The sequence below is a fragment of the Neofelis nebulosa genome, chromosome 6, assembly GCF_028018385.1.
Source record: "Neofelis nebulosa isolate mNeoNeb1 chromosome 6, mNeoNeb1.pri, whole genome shotgun sequence".
Classification (NCBI taxonomy): domain Eukaryota; kingdom Metazoa; phylum Chordata; class Mammalia; order Carnivora; family Felidae; genus Neofelis; species Neofelis nebulosa.
In genome coordinates, this window is record NC_080787.1 from 133360547 (window position 1) to 133379655 (window position 19109).

The 19109-nt window shown below is 38.7% G+C and overlaps 1 protein-coding gene across 5 annotated transcripts in view; it reads left to right on the plus strand.

The window, feature by feature from the left end:
• The window catches only part of PHACTR2 (phosphatase and actin regulator 2), a 276161-nt gene extending 257525 nt beyond the window's left edge, over positions 1 to 18636 (plus strand). For all 5 annotated transcript variants that reach the window (XM_058735513.1, XM_058735512.1, XM_058735519.1 and 2 more), the window contains one exon: positions 12009 to 18636. In XM_058735513.1, coding sequence (XP_058591496.1) covers positions 12009 to 12024 — 16 coding nt within the window. In that variant the 3' untranslated portion in view covers positions 12025 to 18636. The remainder of the gene's footprint in view (positions 1 to 12008) is intronic.
• Positions 18637 to 19109: the final 473 nt, after the last annotated feature.

Genomic DNA, 19109 nt, shown 5'->3' on the forward strand with positions numbered 1-19109 from the left:
CTCAGTTGGTTAAGCATCCGACTTTGGCTCAGGTCATGATCTCATGGTTCGTGGGTTCGAGTCCCGCGTCAGGCTCTGTGCTGACAGCTCAGGGCCTGGAGCCTGCTTCTGATTCTGTGTCTCCCTCCCCTCAGCTCCTCCCCTGCTCACACTCTGTCTCTCTCTCAAAATAAATAAAGATTTAAAAAAAAATTTTTTTTTAAATTGAATTGTTGGGGCACCTGAGTGGCTCAGTTGGTTAAGTGTCTGACTTTGGCTCAGGTTATGATTTCATGGTTCGTGGGTTCGAGCATCCCCTGGCTGCTTCAGATTCTGTGTCTCCCTCTCTCTCTGCCACTCACACTCTGTCTCTTTCCCTCTCTTAAAAATAAATAAAAACATTAAAATAAAATGGAATTGTTAAAAAACATACCAAGACAGATGATTACATGAAGAAGACCACAGTAGGTCTTTCTGGAAAGCAAATACTGGTTCCCTAGGCTAGAACAGCTTCTGCAGGACAGCCATATATTATGGTGCTGCTCTGCCTGCAGTGGCTCCTGTCGGTGGTGCTGTTCCATGCTGAGCATGTCCTACGATAAAGGAAGTCATGGCACAACTTCATAATTTAATAGCAAATCCCTTCCCTAAAGTTGATGGGGGCCTCCTTGCTCCAAAGCTATTGCTTCTGTGATAATGTCTGGTATGCAGAAGAAATTCCCCCTTTCTCCTAGGGGAGGTTTATTTGTTTTGGTTCCTCCCATATCATGTTTATTTGTAAATGCATTCGGGGCTTTTAGCCATCTGAACGTGTGGGATTTGTCTCTAACTGAGAGCTGCATCCTGTCCTGATCTACTCTTGGGCCAGTCACACGCCCGTATCAAGCCAGACCTATTTGTCCCCTCCTTTTCTCCCTTCCACTCTGAGGTCAGGGAAAGTTCATGCTGATATTTGACACCTGTGGCCATACTTCTCCAGTAAAGTTGATCATAATAAGGTGGCTGAATATTTATGGTGACATCTAGTTGGCTGGGACCTCCGGGTAACTGGAAGGACAGCATGCACATGTACTTGTGCTTTTGAGTCCTGACCCCCGAGATATAGTGACTACACTCAACCTATTCTTTATCATTCAGGATAGCTTTACTTCTGTGTGTTTTTCCTAGAAATCATAGAAATCCTGATTACCTCATTTTTATTTGATAACATTATATGAAGAATAAACTACAAAGGAAAATAACCAAATTTTAAAAATGCATTTCTTTGGAAGTTCTGTTTATAAAAAAAAAAATTTATACTGAAGGAGGTCCTTTCTCTTCTATTGTATGCTATGAACAAGTTTTAAAAAAGGAGGCTGCAAAGAGAGTAAAGGTCATTTATTTTTTGCATATGTATTTGTCATGGACCAATATATTCTAATCAAGCATTCAAACAATACAAAAATCCATCCATGAAAAAGGAAAACTCCCTTCGCTCCATCATTCCCCAGCTTCATTCCCATTCTCGTAGGTAATCACCAGGAAAAGTTTGGTGTAGGTAGATCCATCTGGTCACTTTTCTGTGCATTTGCAAACATGTATGGATATTTATGATTTATGTGTACATACACATATGCCTTTATGTATCCCTTCTGAGTCACACACAAAACAGGATCTAGAAAATCTTTCCATATTAGTGTGTACCTCATTCACTTGAATGACTTTATGGCCTTTTGTATATAATATACCGTAAGTTATTGAACAATTATTCTATTGATGGATGTTATGGAATTTGTAGTGTTTCATTAGAAAAGCAATGCTGCCTTGACTTTCTTTGTAAATATATCCTGACACATAGATGCCAGTATTTCTGTAGTAGTCCCATGAGAAGATTTGCTAGGTCACTGGCGATATATTTTTTACATTTTGGAAGATGCTATTCTGTAACCTGCAGTTTATGAGCATACCTGGTGTATCACCTTCATCAGCACTGGTGGGGCAGGACAGGGGTGGTGGTGAGGGGTCTATAGTCTAAAGAATGAACAATAATATCTTATTTCATTGATTTCTATAAGGTTAGGTATTTTTACATATCTTTATTGACCATTTACATTTCTTATTTACTTTTACTAGTTTTCTTTTGGGTGTCTCTTTCATATGGATTAGTAATTAGATATTACTTAGATATTGTGGATATTGGCTCTTTATTACATATGTTACTATACTTTCCTCCAATTTATTCTTAACTTTTTAACTTTTTTTAATGGTCTTTTATTTAAATCTTTGCATATTCAAATATGTCTGAACAACTTCATTGTTCTGTGTCTTATGGAGAAAGGCCAAGATTATAAATCTGTTATCTTCAGTTCTTATATATGCCTTTTTTTTTTTAAACTTAGATCTTTAATCCATTGGGCATTTATTTGGATATATGATTCAAGAGAGTAACTAACTTTACTTTGTTCTAAATCAGTAGTCAGTTTCCCCATTTATTTCCCCCTTGATGTGAAAGTCTTCTTTTAATACACACATGGATCAGTTCCTGGATTCTTTTTTTTTTTTTTTAAGTGGGTTCTGCACCCAATGTGGGACTTGAACTAACAGCCCTGAGATCAAAAGTTGCCTACTCCCCTGGCTGAGCCAGCCAGGTGCCCCCAGATTCTTTATTATGCTCTAGTGAGTTATTCTCTATCTTTGCACTGTGTCACATTGTTTAATTAGAATAAATTTGTGATGTTTTTTATATCTGATGGCATATTTTTTCACCTTCAAAATTCCATTGGCTACTTTGCTGTATTTACTCATCTACAGAAATTTAGAGTGTACTTATTATATACTATAAAATTCTATTGATATCTTTATTGTTTAAGTAAATATTAATAGATGTAAATAGGGATGAGCTTTTCAAGAGAAAATTACAGGCTTTTTTTTTTTTTTTTTACGGTAACAAAGGTAAGCTTTAAAAGTTTTCCAAAAAATATATTGATTAACACTCTTTAAAATGTCTATCCAGATAAAGAAAAATTAAATATTCATAGCAGTAAGATAAATATGCCTTGCTTAAGTACTCTTTAAAACCTGGCAGCAAAGCAAATGTCTACTGCTATTTTTCCATTAATTTGTATTACATCATTAGAGTTACATTCCAATAAAGAAAGATTTTGGCTCTAAGACTTATAAAAATCTTGCTTATGATTTTCACATTGTTTTCAGTATTTCTTTTAAGAGGAAAAAGGTTTGGTAAACACTGCTGAGTTTAATCAAAATAATGCCAAAATATGATAATGTTTTACATTTAGAAAATCGCTTATGTAGAAGATGGTGTTACTCTTAGCAGCAGTCACCCTTGGAGGGAGCATGCAGGCTGCTGATCATTTCCTAGCCCTTTAAATGTAATCTAGATAGAGAGCAGCTCACTTATTAGCTCTCCTTATTAGTGGCAGACATTATCTCCTTATATCAAGTAAGCCTGCCATTCAAAACCTAAATCTGTTAATTCCCTGTGGATTTAGAGTGGTTAATAAAAGACAGCCCTGCTCCCTCTGCCCGGGCACCTTTTTATCCAGAGATAATCTCCCCCACAGTGATGTATCAGTCAACACTGGAAGGATCCATTCCCATAGAGAAAGCTTCCTTTGCTTCTGTATCTCTGGAGAGATTCACAAAAAGCTGATAACATTGGTTGCCTCTGGGGCGGAGGATTGGTGGGTAGGGGCAGGCATGGGAAAAATTCACTCTTTGAATTTTTGAAATATAAGAATTTATTATCAAAAACAAATACCTAGAAGAAAAATGAAAGCTCCATTCCCTAAGTTCTCTGTAAGTGAGGATACCATCATGGTAGCTTTCCTTGAATAATGTGCTAGCACTAAATTCGTTGTGACATTCCTGTTATTGGTGTACCCAGAAAACACCTCTGAAACCTCCATCATGGAATATATTCTGTGACATGTTGGATCTGTAGTGGTAAAGAATTGCAGTGATTCACTCTTTCATCTAATTCCCCAAATTTCTCCCTGTGTATTTTGGATGGCTCTCTGGCGTTGCAATGCCTTCTGGGGCCATGTGACAAGGGGGAGGACTAGTGGTCCCCAAGACAATTCATCCTGTGGCCTGAGAGGTACCAAGCTCTCACATTGGCTTCTTAGAACACTTGCTACTTGTCTGGCCACATCGTCTATTTTCTGCCACCAGCAGCTGCCCGCCCAGGTCACTGTTCAAAACCCAGAAGACTGTTTGAAGGGCTGCGTATTATTTAATAGGATTATTGCATTCTGGAAGAAGACCACCATGGCGAAATAAAGCTGCTTCCCTTTCCATAGTAAATGGCATTTCCGAAATTTAAAATGATTCCCTAAATTATAAAGACAAATGGTATAAAAGGTCAAATTTTCGTTGAAAACTAAATTTTAAAATAGTTACAGCTAGCTGAGGGGTAAGATTATGAGTCATTGTAATCTTCTTCTGGGTATTCTCTTTTCCAGAATTTTTTTGTATCCACATGGATTAGATTTATAATTAAGAGAGAATATTACTTTTAAAAAGTAAACTTTGAATTTAGTAAGTAAGAGTATTTTTTAGAGTGTGAAGTGTAAAATCCATGTATGTGATTTTATTAGCTTATAAATTATTTACTTGTTTTATTAAAGCAAAGAATCATTGAATTGACAGTCTTAGCATCAAAGTGAGTCTCAAGATCATTGGCATATTGTTAAGTGGAAAATCGGGATACTGATAAAGCTATGAATAGCAATAGTATGTTTTATTTAAAATTCAGATGCATAGAGGGGTGTCTGGGTGGCTTAGGCAGTGAAGCGTCTGCCTCATGATTTCACCTCAGGTCATGATGTCACGGTTCATGGGATTGAGCCCCACATCAGGCTCTGCGCTGATAGTGCAGAGCCTGCTTGGGATTCTCTCTCTCTCTTGCTCTCTTTCTCTCTCTCTCTCTCTCTCCCCTCGCCCCTATCCTGCTTACTCTCTCCCTCAAAATAAATAAAGAAACTTAAAAAAACTTTTTTTTAATTCAGATGCATAGAAAAAAAATAGGAAATAACATCCAAAAACTCTTAACTGTTTATTACAGAATGGGGTTATAGGCTTTTTTTTCCCTCTACTTTTCAAACACTCTTAATGTGGTTAGGTTGAGGCATGTCTGTGGGTGTGGGCAAGTATATTTAAAGTGACTATCTCCTTCTATACCATTTTGAGTGATTACTATCCTATGTGGATTTACAGATAAAATAAACTGATTTTTCAACTTTTAGATACGCTTATCAAAATGTGACACGGCAAGAATTACACGTGGGACCCCAATCAAAATTAAATAAGGGGCGGGACACCTGGATGGCTCAGTTGGTTAAGCCTCAGACTTCAGCTCAGGTCATGATCTCACAGTTTGTGAGTTTGTGAGGTTGAGCCCTGCATCGGACTCTGTGCAGACAGATTGGAACCTGTTGCTGCTTCGGATTCTGTGTCTCCCTCTCACTCTGCTCCTCCCCCACTCACACGTGTGCTCGTTATCTCTCTCTCTCTCTCTCTCTCTCTCTCTCTCTCTCTCTCAAAACTAAACATTGAAAATAAAAATCAAATTAAATAAGGGGTCCTCCACTGAGGAATGAGAAAGCTGCTTTTGCAGTGCTGTTCTCTTCCGTGGGTGCTCCATTTACCTGGACAGAACCTAAAAAGAGCTGCAGAAATGCAGCTTTAACCACCAGACTTGGAAGCAATTGGCTCAGTATTTGGAACAATAAAAGCCCATCCAGCATGTGATCTGGCTTCTCAGGTAGAACTAAGAGCTGTGGTTTAGGAGAACCTGCTCATGTTTAAAGCGTATGTGCCACGACCTTGAAACCCTTTTAAATAAAGGAGAAATGCATTATTCAGGATTTCTGTATATATCAAACACGGAAGTATAGGAAAAGTACACAACAAATTACATTTGTGAGTAATTTTATTATTTTCTATTATCTGAATGAATTTACAGGAAGGTAAGTTTGTATGTATTAATTGGTGGAGGAATCACCTTTATGGAAAAGAATGATCTTTACCTGAATCCCATGACTTAAAAATAGCTCCCCCTCTCGGGGCACCTGGGTGGCTCAGTCGGTTGAGTATTTTTCTTCGGCTCAGGTCATGATCTCACGGTCCGTTGGGTTCGAGCCCCACGTTGGGCTCTGGGCTGACAGCTCAGAGCCTGGAGCCTGCTTTGGATTCTGTGCCCCTCTCTCTGTGCCCTTCCCCCACTCATGTTCTGTCTCTCTCCCTCTCTCTGTCAAAAATAAACATTAAAAAATATTTTTTTAAATAACACACCCTCTCATTCACTTCCTCTCAACAGTATGAAAATAAGAAAAATGTATTCAGTTTTAATAAGAAAAACACGGGGGCGCCTGGGTGGCTCAGTGGGTTAAGCGTCCGACTTCAGCTCAGGTCACGATCTCACAGTCCATGAGTTCGAGCCCCGCGTCGGGCTCTGGGCCAACGGCTCAGAGCCTGGAGCCTGCTTCCGATTCTGTGTCTCCCTCTCTCTCCACCCCTCCCCCGCTCATGCTCTGTCTCTCTCTCAAAAAAATAACTAAGTAAAATAAAATAAAGCATTACAAAAACTAAAATAGGGGCGCCTGGGTGGCGCAGTCGGTTAAGCGTCCGACTTCAGCCAGGTCACGATCTCACAGTCCATGAGTTCGAGCCCCGCGTGGGGCTCTGGGCTGACGGCTCGGAGCCTGGAGCCTGCTTCCGATTCTGTGTCTCCCTCTCTCTCCACCCCTCCCCCGTTCATGCTCTGTCTCTCTCTGTCTCAAAAATAAATAAAAACGTTAAAAATTTTTTTTAAAAAAGAAAAAAAACGTAGGTAACTTCAATTTTGAGTCATAGGAGAGCTCAGAAAAAAAAGCGGACCAGGAGTTTCAGTGTACTTCAGGCACAATCACGATAAATCTATTTATTGCTCCATCAGTTGGAAGCCTAAAGCCAAACTGTCATCTTGTCAGAGAGGCAGACTTCTCAGGAGGTAAAGCTGAACTTCTCACATTTCAAAAATGAATGCAAACCATTGAGTTGTAACAAATGTAAGAGCAATTTGCATTTTTAGTACCTCTCACCAGAGAATTTTGGAGCTGAATTGGAAGAAAAGATGGCGCCTTTAAACAGAATATAGGGGGCGCCTGGGTGGCTCAGTCGGTTGAGTGACCCACTTCTGCTCAGGTCATGATCTCACGGCTTGTGAGTTCGAGCCCCACATGGGGCTCTGTGCTGACAGCTCAGAGCCTGGAGCCTGCTTCAGATTCTATGCGTGTCTCTCTCTCTCTGCCCCTCCTCGCTCATGTTCTGTCTCTCTCTCTGTCAAAAATAAATAAACATTAAAAAAAAATAAATTTAAAAAACCCGGAATATAAATTTCCTTTTCTGATTGGATAGGTGAAGAAAATATATGAGGTTTTGTTTTTAGTTTTTGTTTTATTTGTTTGTTTGTTTGTTTATTTATTTTTTACCAGATCTGGCAGTCCATATGAAGAGAGGGTACATTCTTTTTTTTTTTTTCAATTTTTTAATGTTTGTTTATTTTTGAGAGAGAGACAGAGACAGAGAATGAGTGGGGGAGGGGCAGAGAGAGAGGGAGACACAGAATCCCAAGCAGGCTCCAGGCTCTGAGCTGTCAGCACAGAGCCTGATGCTGGGCTTGAATTTACAGGCTGTGAGACCATAATCTGCACTGAAGTCAGATGCTTAACCGACTGAGCCCCCCAGGCACCCCAGAGAGGGTACATTTCTGACCCCTGGCTTTGTTAGCATATTATTGCCTCTTATTGGTTGGTCACCTTCTTCTCTTAGCTGGACCCAGAAGCCATGCTGATGGCCTGTGACCTTGCATGCAGTGCAGACGTGGAGTTCATTCTCTAATGGGACCCATGGGCAAATAGTGCCTGCAGGAAAAAACAAAAAAGCTTTATGGTGTCCTGCTAATTTCTGGAAATTAAAAGCAGAATGCTTTCTAGGAAAATGCTGGACTTTAGAAGGTTTTACATCTCTTCTGCGCCACTGACTACTCACTTTGTTGTGCATTTCAATTATTAATTCACCTTCTTCATCCCACAGGCATTACCAGTGGGAAGATCTAGCCCGTCATGTCATGTTTCCCCATGCTTGTCCTTTGAATCCAGTGAAAATTAGAGCATTGTGGAATGTCTGCTGTACAAAGCCCAGCAAATTAGGAGAGGGCTAAAATAATTGCTCACTTCGATGAGTTTGTCTTTAATTCCTAGAAAAGCTGAACTTTGATGGCTCAAGGTGCGAAGGTCCTGCAGGTGTAGTCTATTTGTCTGTATTGTCACGGCCCCCAGGGTACCCGCTTCCCTGGTGTGGTAAGGACAGTGCTTGTGTGTCCTGTGAGGAGGGAGGTTGTACTGCTCATTTCAACCCCAAGGACATCACTGGATTCGCTTTTCTAGTAATTGCAAAAAGTTTGTGCTGAGCCCATTGTCCTCGAGTTCCCTTTGTAGCAAAAGGCAGATGTTTTTGAGAAAACAGTGGCAATCAAAGTGTAGCCTGGGATGGGGAACAGGACTTTTCTCTGGTCAAAATTGATCAGAACTAACGGACAGATGTAGAAATCTAACTGATTGCCTCTTCCATTACATTCCACCCAGAGGGCACCAAGAAGACCCTTTGAGTGAAAGTATGAGTGAAGGCATGTTTTGTTCTCACAGTCTGATGCAGGTTAGTTAATAATAGAGTCTGAAGCCTGGAGCCTCCACTTACCAGCTCTGTGCCTTGGGCACATGACTTAGCATCTCTGTGTCTGTTTCCACATCTGTACTGAGGGGATACAGAGATACATACCTCATAGGATTGTTTTGAAGATGAAACTAGGTAATAATATGTATAGCACTTGGACTTGTGCTGGGCACAAAGTAAACATTAGTACTTTCAGCTGTTATTATCTACCTGTCTTTTATATTTTATATAAAAAGGTTGGTTTAAGAGGTTTTCAATTACTCTTTTGAAATATTTTTGTAGAATTTCTGTGTTTTTCTTCAGGTTATGGTTGACTCTTCCTAGAAAGCATGATGGAATGTCCTACCATATTGGGTATCGTAGATTAATATAAATGTAATTGTAATTAATTCAGGGAGAGCCTCATGATTGGACTCTTCATTTATAAGAATTGTTTAAAGAAAGTTTATCAAATAATTTTCTAAATGCCAGTATAGATGTATTCAAGTTTTTATGCATTCCATAAGTATTGATTGAGCACATAGAGTGAGTCAGACTCTGTTCTGGACCCTGGGAATTTAGAACATGTCAAATAAAGTCCTCACTCTCACATGGTTATGTTCTACTGCGGAAGACAAACCATTACAAGTAAACAAATAAATAAAAATGATAATTTCAGTTTGTGCTAAGTACTATCAAGAAAATGTAAGGGCGCCTGGGTGGCTCAGTTGGTTAAAACATTGGACTCTTGATTTTGGCTCAAGTCATTACCTCACGGTTCGTGACTTGGGACATTCTGTAGGATGTGTTAGCATCCTAACAGAGCCTGCTTAGGATTCTCTCTCTCTCTCTCTCTCTCTCTCTCTCTCTCCCTCCCTCCCTCCCTCCCTCTCTTTCTGCCCCTCCCCTGCTCTCTCACTCTCTCATAAATAAATAAATAAATAAATAAATAAATAAATAAATAACATTTTTAAACAAAAGAGAATCTAACAGGATGCTATTGAAGGGACAAGAGCGGGTGTATAGATAGGATGGCAATGAAAGGGGTGTCTTAGGGAATAAAACCTACTGTGTGATTTAGATGACAAGAGGAAGCTGTCAGCAGTGTTGGGGGAGAGAAAAACATTCCACCCCCAAAGGGAACCAGCTGATTTCAAAGGCATAGTGCAAAGGGCCTGAGTTGGTAAGGATTTTGCATGACCAGAAGGCAAAAACAACACCCAGGTGCCTAAAACAGGAACATTGTCTCCCTGTAACCAATGTAGATTCACGTACCTCCCAAAGTTATGGCCAAGGCTGGCAGTAGGAATGGAACTCAAAGTGGATACATCCCTACTTTGGTCACAACAAGTTTGCTAACTTTGGAAAGCTTGGTATATCCTATTTTTATTTTGAGTTTTGGAAAGTCAAACATGCAAAAATAATATAACAAGCCCCATGCATCCATCATGCAGCTTTTCCAGTTATCAACTTATAGCCAATCTTGCTTCAGCTGTTCTTATGGCTTTAATTTTTCACTTTTTTCATGCTTTGATTTTACACGACAACATATTTTAAGCTGTCCAGTGTGCCAGATATCGTATTCCATGATTAAAAGTGATGAAAAGCAAGTCTTTCCTCCATGCCACACAATCTTAGTGGAGGCACACCTACATAAAGATTGTATACTGTGATAAGTAACTGGTATAAACCAAGTGTTATGGGAACACAGAAGAGAAAGGTGATTAATGCTTCCTTGAGAAATGGAGGAAAGGGAGTTTGGAGAACTCACAGAGTGAGATTGCAGGAGTTGGAGATGGGAAGGAAGATAGGACAAAAGGCAGAGCACAGAAGTGGAGAGTATTTGGGGGCTTAAAGTTTTTTTGTTTGGTTGGTTGGTTGGTTTTTGTTTTGTTTTGTTTTTTGAGAGAGAGAGAGAGAGAGCAGGGGAGGGGCAGAGAAAGGAGGACAGAGGATCTGAAGTGGGCTCTGCACAGACAGCAGCAAACCCAATTCGAGGCTCAAACTCAGGAACCATGAGATCATGACCTGAGCCGAAGTCAGATGCTCAACCGACTGAACCATCCAGGCGTCCCCGGAAGTTAGGGTATTTTGGAAGTAGTAATAGAGATCTAGCTAGAAACATGGGTTGGGCCACATCCTGAAAGGCCTCAATCACTACTATAAGAAATTTAAATTTTATTTCATAGGGGAAGGTGAACAATACAATGATGTTAACAAAGAACTGGAAAGATCAGATTAGTGTTTATGATGGTATTGCTAGTGACAATGTGGGGCACAGATTTGATCTCCACATCTCTGAGCCTGGGACAGGAAAATGAATTAGAAGACTCATTTATGAGGACCAGTGAACATTAGATTAGACAAGACAAATGAAATACTAAATAGAATTGCGTAAACTTTCTGTGTGGGACCACAGAAATGGGCTGAAGAGGTAGATCAGATAAAATGTTGTAGAGAAGATGACTTTTGACTCTGATCTTGAATATGAAAACATAGATGGGAAACGAAGGGAGAGGATCGCAATATTAGAGAACATAGCATGTGCACAAAAGCACAGGGCTCCAAAAACACAAGGAGGTTCAGGAACTCACATGGAAGGATGTGAAACCAGCTAACTAGCTAGCTAGCATGCCATTAAAACAGCACTAGCAAAAGATGGGGACACTTTAATGGACTCAAAGACCGTCAGTCGAAGCAAGACTTGGTGACTGATGGGATATGGAGGGTGAAGAAGAGAAATGAGTTGCAAATCTGAGGGTCTTAGACTAAAAATCTTTTAAAAGGTAGATTGTTTAACAAGATGGAACGTGCCAAGGCAGATTTATAAGAAAAGACCATTTGTATAGTTGTGGATATGTTCAGTGGAACATTTGGGTGGAAATGCCTGGCAGGTATTCGGAAATTCAGGGTAAGAAAGTAGATTTGGTGTCTTCAGTGGGAGGTGATGAGATGCTGAAGATAATGAAACAGTGACTATTTGTTGATGGTTTCCGTCTATAACTAAGAACCAGGTGTAATCAAATCCTGTATGAAACATCCCACTCAGCTCAGTACAGCTCACAGCATGATGCTTAAGATTTGCTATGTTTTGTATACTGATTGCTCTGTATCCTCGATGATATAACCAGAAAATTTTATAGAGGGGCTGTCTCTGCTTTCCAGCCTAACATTTGTAACAGTGTTCTGTTATGCCAGTAATTTATAACAGTAATTCCATTGGGAGATGTCTAGAGCTCCCTTTAATATAAACATTGCTGTACCTTATTCGGTTTACCAACTACAGAGTGCATTTCTATACCATAGACTCACAGAGTTTCTGTTTCTTCTGTCAGGTTTCACCGTCCATAAAGAAGTGTGAGACTCTGGAAACATAGACTGGTCGTCTTTGGGGGAAGCCTCTCTTCCTGAAAACCTGATATTGCACTGGGATTTGAATGTGTGTGTTTCCGTTTAATTGGGGAAGGAAGTGTATGGAAAGTGCTCCCCACCTATACAGCCCAGATAGGGCCAACAAGCAAAGGGACAGGTGCAGTGACTCTGCTGTCCAGCATGTGTATTGATGGTAAGCAACACCATGGTTACACCAGTTATTCTCCATCAGGAGTTTTAATCAAGGAAGATGAGCAGAAGACAATCGCTGGGTCCTTGTTACCAGAAAGCCAAATTGTAGAGTGTGGGTTAAAGAGAAATGGGGACTGGAATTGCTGGGCACTGGAAAGGGGTAGGGGTTGAAAATCAGAAAAGAAGAGAAATATTTCATTATGTTAATGAAGAAAAGAAAAAAAAATCAAGGCATAAATATTTTTGAAGTAGGCTTTTGGTAGCTGAGAACGTATTAAGGGATTTTGGAATCTAATCACCCAATGTGGATTCCTTAAAGACCGGATCCTAGAAGAATATTCCCGTTTCACCGTTATGTTGGTGCAGTATAGTACCATTATTTTTTGTTGTGCCAGTGAATCCAATTGCCAGAAATAAGTCCGAGTGTTTTCATGCATCTTTTTCTTAAATGCAAGAGACGTTTATTGACTCTTAACAAGCATGCCTGCCCAAATTTTGTTGCATGTTTCAAGTAACATAGCTATATACACACTTTTTATTTTTTTATACTCCTTATCTAATGTACCAGACTTCTACAAGGGTAACAGGACTGGGAATAAAGTCAGATGAATGTGACCCTATAAATCTGTAGGAAGCTCTAGAAATAAATCTTTTGGTCTTTCCCTAGCTTGATTATCTTCAAAGTGAAAGCAACTATGCTTGATCTAAGGAAGATAATATTGACAATCACAACACCTTTTTCAAAAAAAAAAAAAAATCTGAATCCAAAGTTAAAACTTAAATGCAAGTGTTCTGCCAGCAGTTAGGTCTGAGTGGGGATGGAAAGGACTACTCATTTTCAAGGCTGCATTAGGTTGGATTGCTGCTATTAAAAAAATTAAGTACATGGATCAAAAAAATACTCACCCAAAGGCTTAAAAGAACACAGGGAATTTCCGCTAAGTGGCAAGTGAGGAGAACCTCATTTTATATTTTAAGAGTCTGCAGATTACATCCGTAAATATAGCATTGACTTTCAGTGCAAAAGAATCAGTGAGCTTAAAGTTTGGAAGTCATGGAAGGTTTCTCTGGGAGTCTACACTCAGTATTGAGACACCCTCATTTGCCATCTTGCCGTTTTTCATGGAGTCACAGGCACAGCATGGCTTCTGCTCCCAAACACATATGATCAGATGTAAATACCCCTTGCATTTAATTGTTCTTTCATGATTGTTTTGTGCTCCTTGTATTAAAAACACATGAGACATATAATAACAAGACAGGACATGGTAGACTTGTATTTTATTCTCAGCGCTCAGGCTAGAATTTTCTGAAATGTTTCTGGTTCATAATATGGAAGACTGTAATTTGCAATTTCAACCAAAATAGCAAACATTTAATCTGGGGGATAAGTTTGGATCCTGTCATTCATTTGTATTTTACAGAACCACTTGAAATTGAATGATTTTGCTTACGAATAAAAACTTTTAGCCCCAGTTGGCCTACTACAAAAAGCTGGGACCATTTTATAACCAAGAAAAGAAGCTGCCCTTCTTGCTGCACTCAGCTGTGTGCACGAAAAAACCCAGATTCTTCACTGTTGTCGTTTTAGTACTAGTACAAGATGAACTTTTGCTTTTGAAGAAAAAAAAAATTCTGCATGCCCAAGTGTTTTTTCTTTCTGGCTGAAAGGTTTGCCCATGTCACGGTGCTTCGATCCAGCCATGGGCATTAAGTTAGTGCTGATTCTTGCCCAAGTCCTCCCTTTCCTTATAATATTATGAGATGATCACTTTTGTGTCTTGGGAAAAAGTCCAAGGAATGTAATGTTATTTTAATTTTCTAATCTTTAAATATTACCTTAATTCCTAGTCACAAGGCCTCTATAAAAATGCTAAATATAAGACATTTATCACTGTTTTGGCACTCGAGATACAGGTCATGGCAAGTCTCTATTTGGTTGATAAAAGGAACAATTTTTTTCCCCATTCGTGGTGCCTGTGATGCAGTTTTTTAATAATCTACAATGAGATGCACCCAGTTCAAAAATGACACTCTGGTCCTTCAGTCTACTGTCTCGCTAGTACGATAGGTCAGATTTATGAACTACTCATACTTTTTCTTCGTACCGATTGACACATTTAGAGAAAAGTTTACAAGTTAGAAATGAAAAAGCCAAAAATACTAGCACCGCTAGTCTAATATTTAAGAACCACCAATTATGTCATGAGAATGATTCTTTAAATAAAAAGCTGTGGAAACAATCGAAGGGTTATGAGCTAACCTGTATTTTGCAGAATAAGGTTCTATATTAATAGCTAATTTGAGGAGACGGAAACACTGCATATTCACCTGGCAGCCCATCCAGAGGTCTCTTGTCTGGAAGACCCAAAAGAATGCAAAGTTGTGGACCACCCTATGCCCAATGCCAGCATTTCTGCTGTCCAACCAATAAGCTGCGATTCTATGAAGAAAATAAATATGTGCATGAATCGGGCTGTTGTAACACAAACCAGGCTGTTCCCTACTTAACGTGAGACATTAGGCTGACATAGAGGAAATGAGTTTTCCTGAGTCCCCAGGATATGATTAGGGAAGCAAACAAACCCATATCCAGGAAGATCCCAGGCAGGAAAGAACAAGACAGACTGTAAAACACAAAGGGGCCATCTCGGTCTTTTGAAAAATCAAGCAAAAGAGCATTAACATTAAGGTTGTAAGAAGACGCCATGGGCTTTATCAGCTTCTCCATGGTCTGACACAATTAGTCCTCTGGTGATCAGCGTGCATTTAAAGCAGCCCTGCCTGATAATTCCCTGTGTATGTGCAATGTCTTGCATTTTTTTATGTTTGATATGATTTACCTTTATGTTAATTCCTTAAATTATTTAAACCAAATCTACAATATTCAGAGGAACATTTTGGGTATCTGAATAGCTGTTTTAAGTGGAAGAAAAAGCAAACTCATCCATCTTCTCTGATTTACCCAGAAAAGCAGACTTTCTGGTTTCATTTTCATCTCCTTTATTAGTACAATGATTGTAGTCACTTATCTTTCTCTAACGTTAGTAAATATATTTCTGTTAGAAACTTCTGAAATGTAAGTGGAAATCTATTTAAGACAGTAAAGGAATTGAATGCACCCTTGAAAGTCATCAAATATTGAAAATGAGAGATAATTTCTTAAAACCTGTAATTTGGGTTTCACACCCTGCAGTTAATTCAGTGCTGCATTGGTACTTTGAAAAAATACAGTAACTTACACTTAAAAGAGAAAACAGTCTGCATTAACGCTGCGTATCCTGATACGTACCACGTTTTAACATGTAACAGGCATTGTGTTTATACCCAATAGTCAGAGACAGCTTGCAAAAATGATACCGTATTCACAATAGAAGACAGCTTTGCCTACCACATAGTTGTAGGTGCACATTTAAAGAGTGAAAATGCTCTTTTCCTCCTTTCTTGCTCAAAAATTTCTTCAGTTTATTATTCTTTAAGTGGTCCCAGCAGTACATTAAACATAGTGAGAAGCCTTCCTCAAAAATAGGTGAGATGGAAGAAATATACGATTATGTCATTTTCATCAATATGGTAGCTAAAGCATTTCTAAATTCCAGCCATATTATTACCCCTAACCTTACTAGTGAAAGTATATGATTTGTGACAGGAATTAATTTCTTCACATCATTGGAGTATGTTGTGAGCCGTAAGGAGCCGCTAGGATGCAATTTATTTGCAGAGTTGTCCCTTGGCCTCTTGAAATGGGTTATGTTCCACTATTGAGTATTTGCTGTCTTCTTATTGGCAGGATGTATCACACTGTTTTGCTTGGCAAAGCAGAATGAACTTCTGGAACTGAAATATGTCCTAGAGGGGAATGCCATGGCAAAAGTCATCATCAAATTAATAGGACCATTTTTCTGAGAGAAAACTTATCTTTGGGTAGTTCAAATTCAGATTTCCAAGAGCTTGGCAGTGACCAAAGGCTGGTGGGGACAAAGGTAGAATACTCCCAAACCATTCTCACTTTCACTTTCCTTTTACTTTTGGTAATAATTAAGCATAAGCTTTATATGAAAATGGGAATCACCATAACATTTCTAGAAACCAATGGAAGCATAGCTCATAACGTCATTTCAAATTAACAAATCCCATATACATTCTGCAAGATTTCTGGCATAAAATAAAATAAAATAAAATAAGAGAATCCTGTGGCAGCTATTCTCACCAAAAACCAACCCTACCGGCGAGGGTCATTTTTAGCAATGCTAGGATTTACCACACAAAAAATGTCATCCAGCTTGTCACGTTGCTCATGCAAGGTGCCCCTATGTGCAGAGCACTGTTGATCAGTGTTTCTCAGTGAGGGTGCCTTTGACATTTGGAGCTGGGCAATTCTTTGTTTACAGAAATGTTCCCCACGTTGCAAGACGTTTAGTATCCTAAGCCCCTGCTAACTAAATGCCAGCAGCATGCCCAGTCACTGTAAAACCAAAAGTCAGAAGCCCTCCCCAGTGTTCAAATGCCCCCCTAAGGCCGTACCACCTCCCGTGAATACCCCTGTCTAGTGCGGTTTGAGGACACACAGGGAAACTACCTATTTCAAAACATCGTCCTGGCTGCCTTGCATTACTTTGGGCCCTGAACAGTTTCCTTCCCTTTTACTTTTCAAGGCTTCTGCTCCAGGGAAGCTTTAGTTTGCCAGTTCTTCAGGGAGGAGGTTGTCTGGCAGTCTTGTCAGTTCGAGCGGGCATAGTCACTTGGCTGGTCCCTCTTCTGTTCAGGAGAAATTTCAGATGAAGCCAAGTTTCTTCTCGGTTTTGGTCTCACAGTTTCACTTCAGAACTACACTGCTGATCACAATCTTTGTCAGTGTCATGAGGATTGAATTGTACGGCTTAATACACAACTAACAATCCACATAAACAAAGCCTGTGGTCCATGAAAATCACCAGTAGATTTCACCTGGTAAAGTACATCCCTTGAGTTACAAAGTAGTCACCTCTTTCCCCTCTTAAAAAAGCATTTAATCTACATGCGAATGCTTGAATTCGCCCTGTATAAATATAGTCATGCAGTTCAATTTTACTAAAATTCTGAAGTATGAAGGAAGCGTGGATTAACTGGATGGCATATGTATTGTTCCTACTTTGATGATGGTCATACACAAAACAAGATGAATTTTACCTAGGTGAAACATTATTAAACTATGCGAACGATACATAAACATACTTATTCTCTGTCACTTTTTATCACCAAAACTGAGTAGTAAATATGTCCTGAAATAATATGCATGAATGGTGGCTTATAGAATGGAATAATTTAGCCACTAAAATTTTTTTAAATATTAAAATTTCTAAAGAATCTTTTTCGAGACAGAGCAACTCAGAGTCGATAAAGGTGATTATATTGTGAAGATTTAGATGGTGCTTAAGAATTCTTAGCTTGTTAAATACCAGTATTTTTTTTTCTTTTTAAGAATAAATTAAAGGGAGTAAATGAGGCAGAATGCCACTGCACCCTCAGGTCAATTTCATGGTATATATTAAAATGCCAATAATATTTGTGCCACTTGCCAATTTAGGGGACTTTTCCCTTACTGGATGCTTTTATTATAGTTTGACTGTATCATTACATTGCTTCGAGAGCCTTCACAAAGAGATGTCACCATTGCAGTGCTAACTAGCATTTGAAAACAATCCGAATAAATCTAGGGTCAAACCACTTTCATTACTTAAAATATAGGCACTAATTTTTATTTTTATTTTTTTTAATATTTCTTCTGTGGCTTAGAAATGTGCCAGTGTGTTCCAAACATTCTGCACCAGTTTCACCAGATGTAGTACCTAGCAAAAACCTAACCTGTCATTTTTTTCTGTGTCAATAGTGACCTTCAAATAAAGCACTATATGCATTCTTTTGTTATTTCAAGCTTTGGTTTAAGTGGTTAAGAATGGTAAGCTGTGATCATTATCAGACTGACTGAATGATTCCTGATTTCCAGTGAGTAATCTAATTCTACATATTACACAGGTACAATATCTGTGACTGTAAATAACTGGAACTATACACTGATTAACATGACAGTTTCTCTTTTTGTTGTTGTTGTTCTTGATCTGTACTGTATCATAGTATGTGGGTAGAAATACCTCCAAGTATACACAGATATGTATATGTATTCCACTATTGCAACCTGAAAGACAGACTATGTATTATCTTTTTTTATTCCCTACTGGTGTTTGTGTTATTTAAAAAGCAAAATTATGCTCTACTTAGTTGTATAATATTATAGGATACTTTGCTGTGCACAATTCCAAGTGCCTTAGAACATTGTTTAGCTTTCTTAAGTATATATAAATGCATATATGTATAAAATTGGGAAAAGTTACCTCAATAAAATCATTGGGAAATCCCCAACTTTAGTTTCTTCCAATTCTATTGTATTGAGATAGTGCTCGGTATTTTTTAATTAAAAGCTCACTGAGTTCTCCCCTGTAAAGCAAGAATAAGATAGTTCTTCTAATTGTTTATTATTCCAACTGCACCTAATTCAAAGATTTCTGTATGTAAGGTCTTGTGATTTGTACTTTTTATTTAAAATATCTAAGAATTACTGCGCGAAACAGCAACTTACAGTATATTTTTAAAACTTGCTTTTTTTTTATATCTGAGGATATTTGATGTTGATGTTTTTATTGACATTATAATGTGTAAAAATAAAAGCTAGTCCCTTTAGAGTTTATAATACAGAAAATAAACAAACTTCCTCATTATGCTTACTATTTAATGTATTATAAGCAAAGAGAGGTTGGCAGCATATTTTGGCCAAAAAAGGAATTGGAATATATTTATCACTTTTTCAACAGTGGTTGCAAATTGTAACTTAGCCT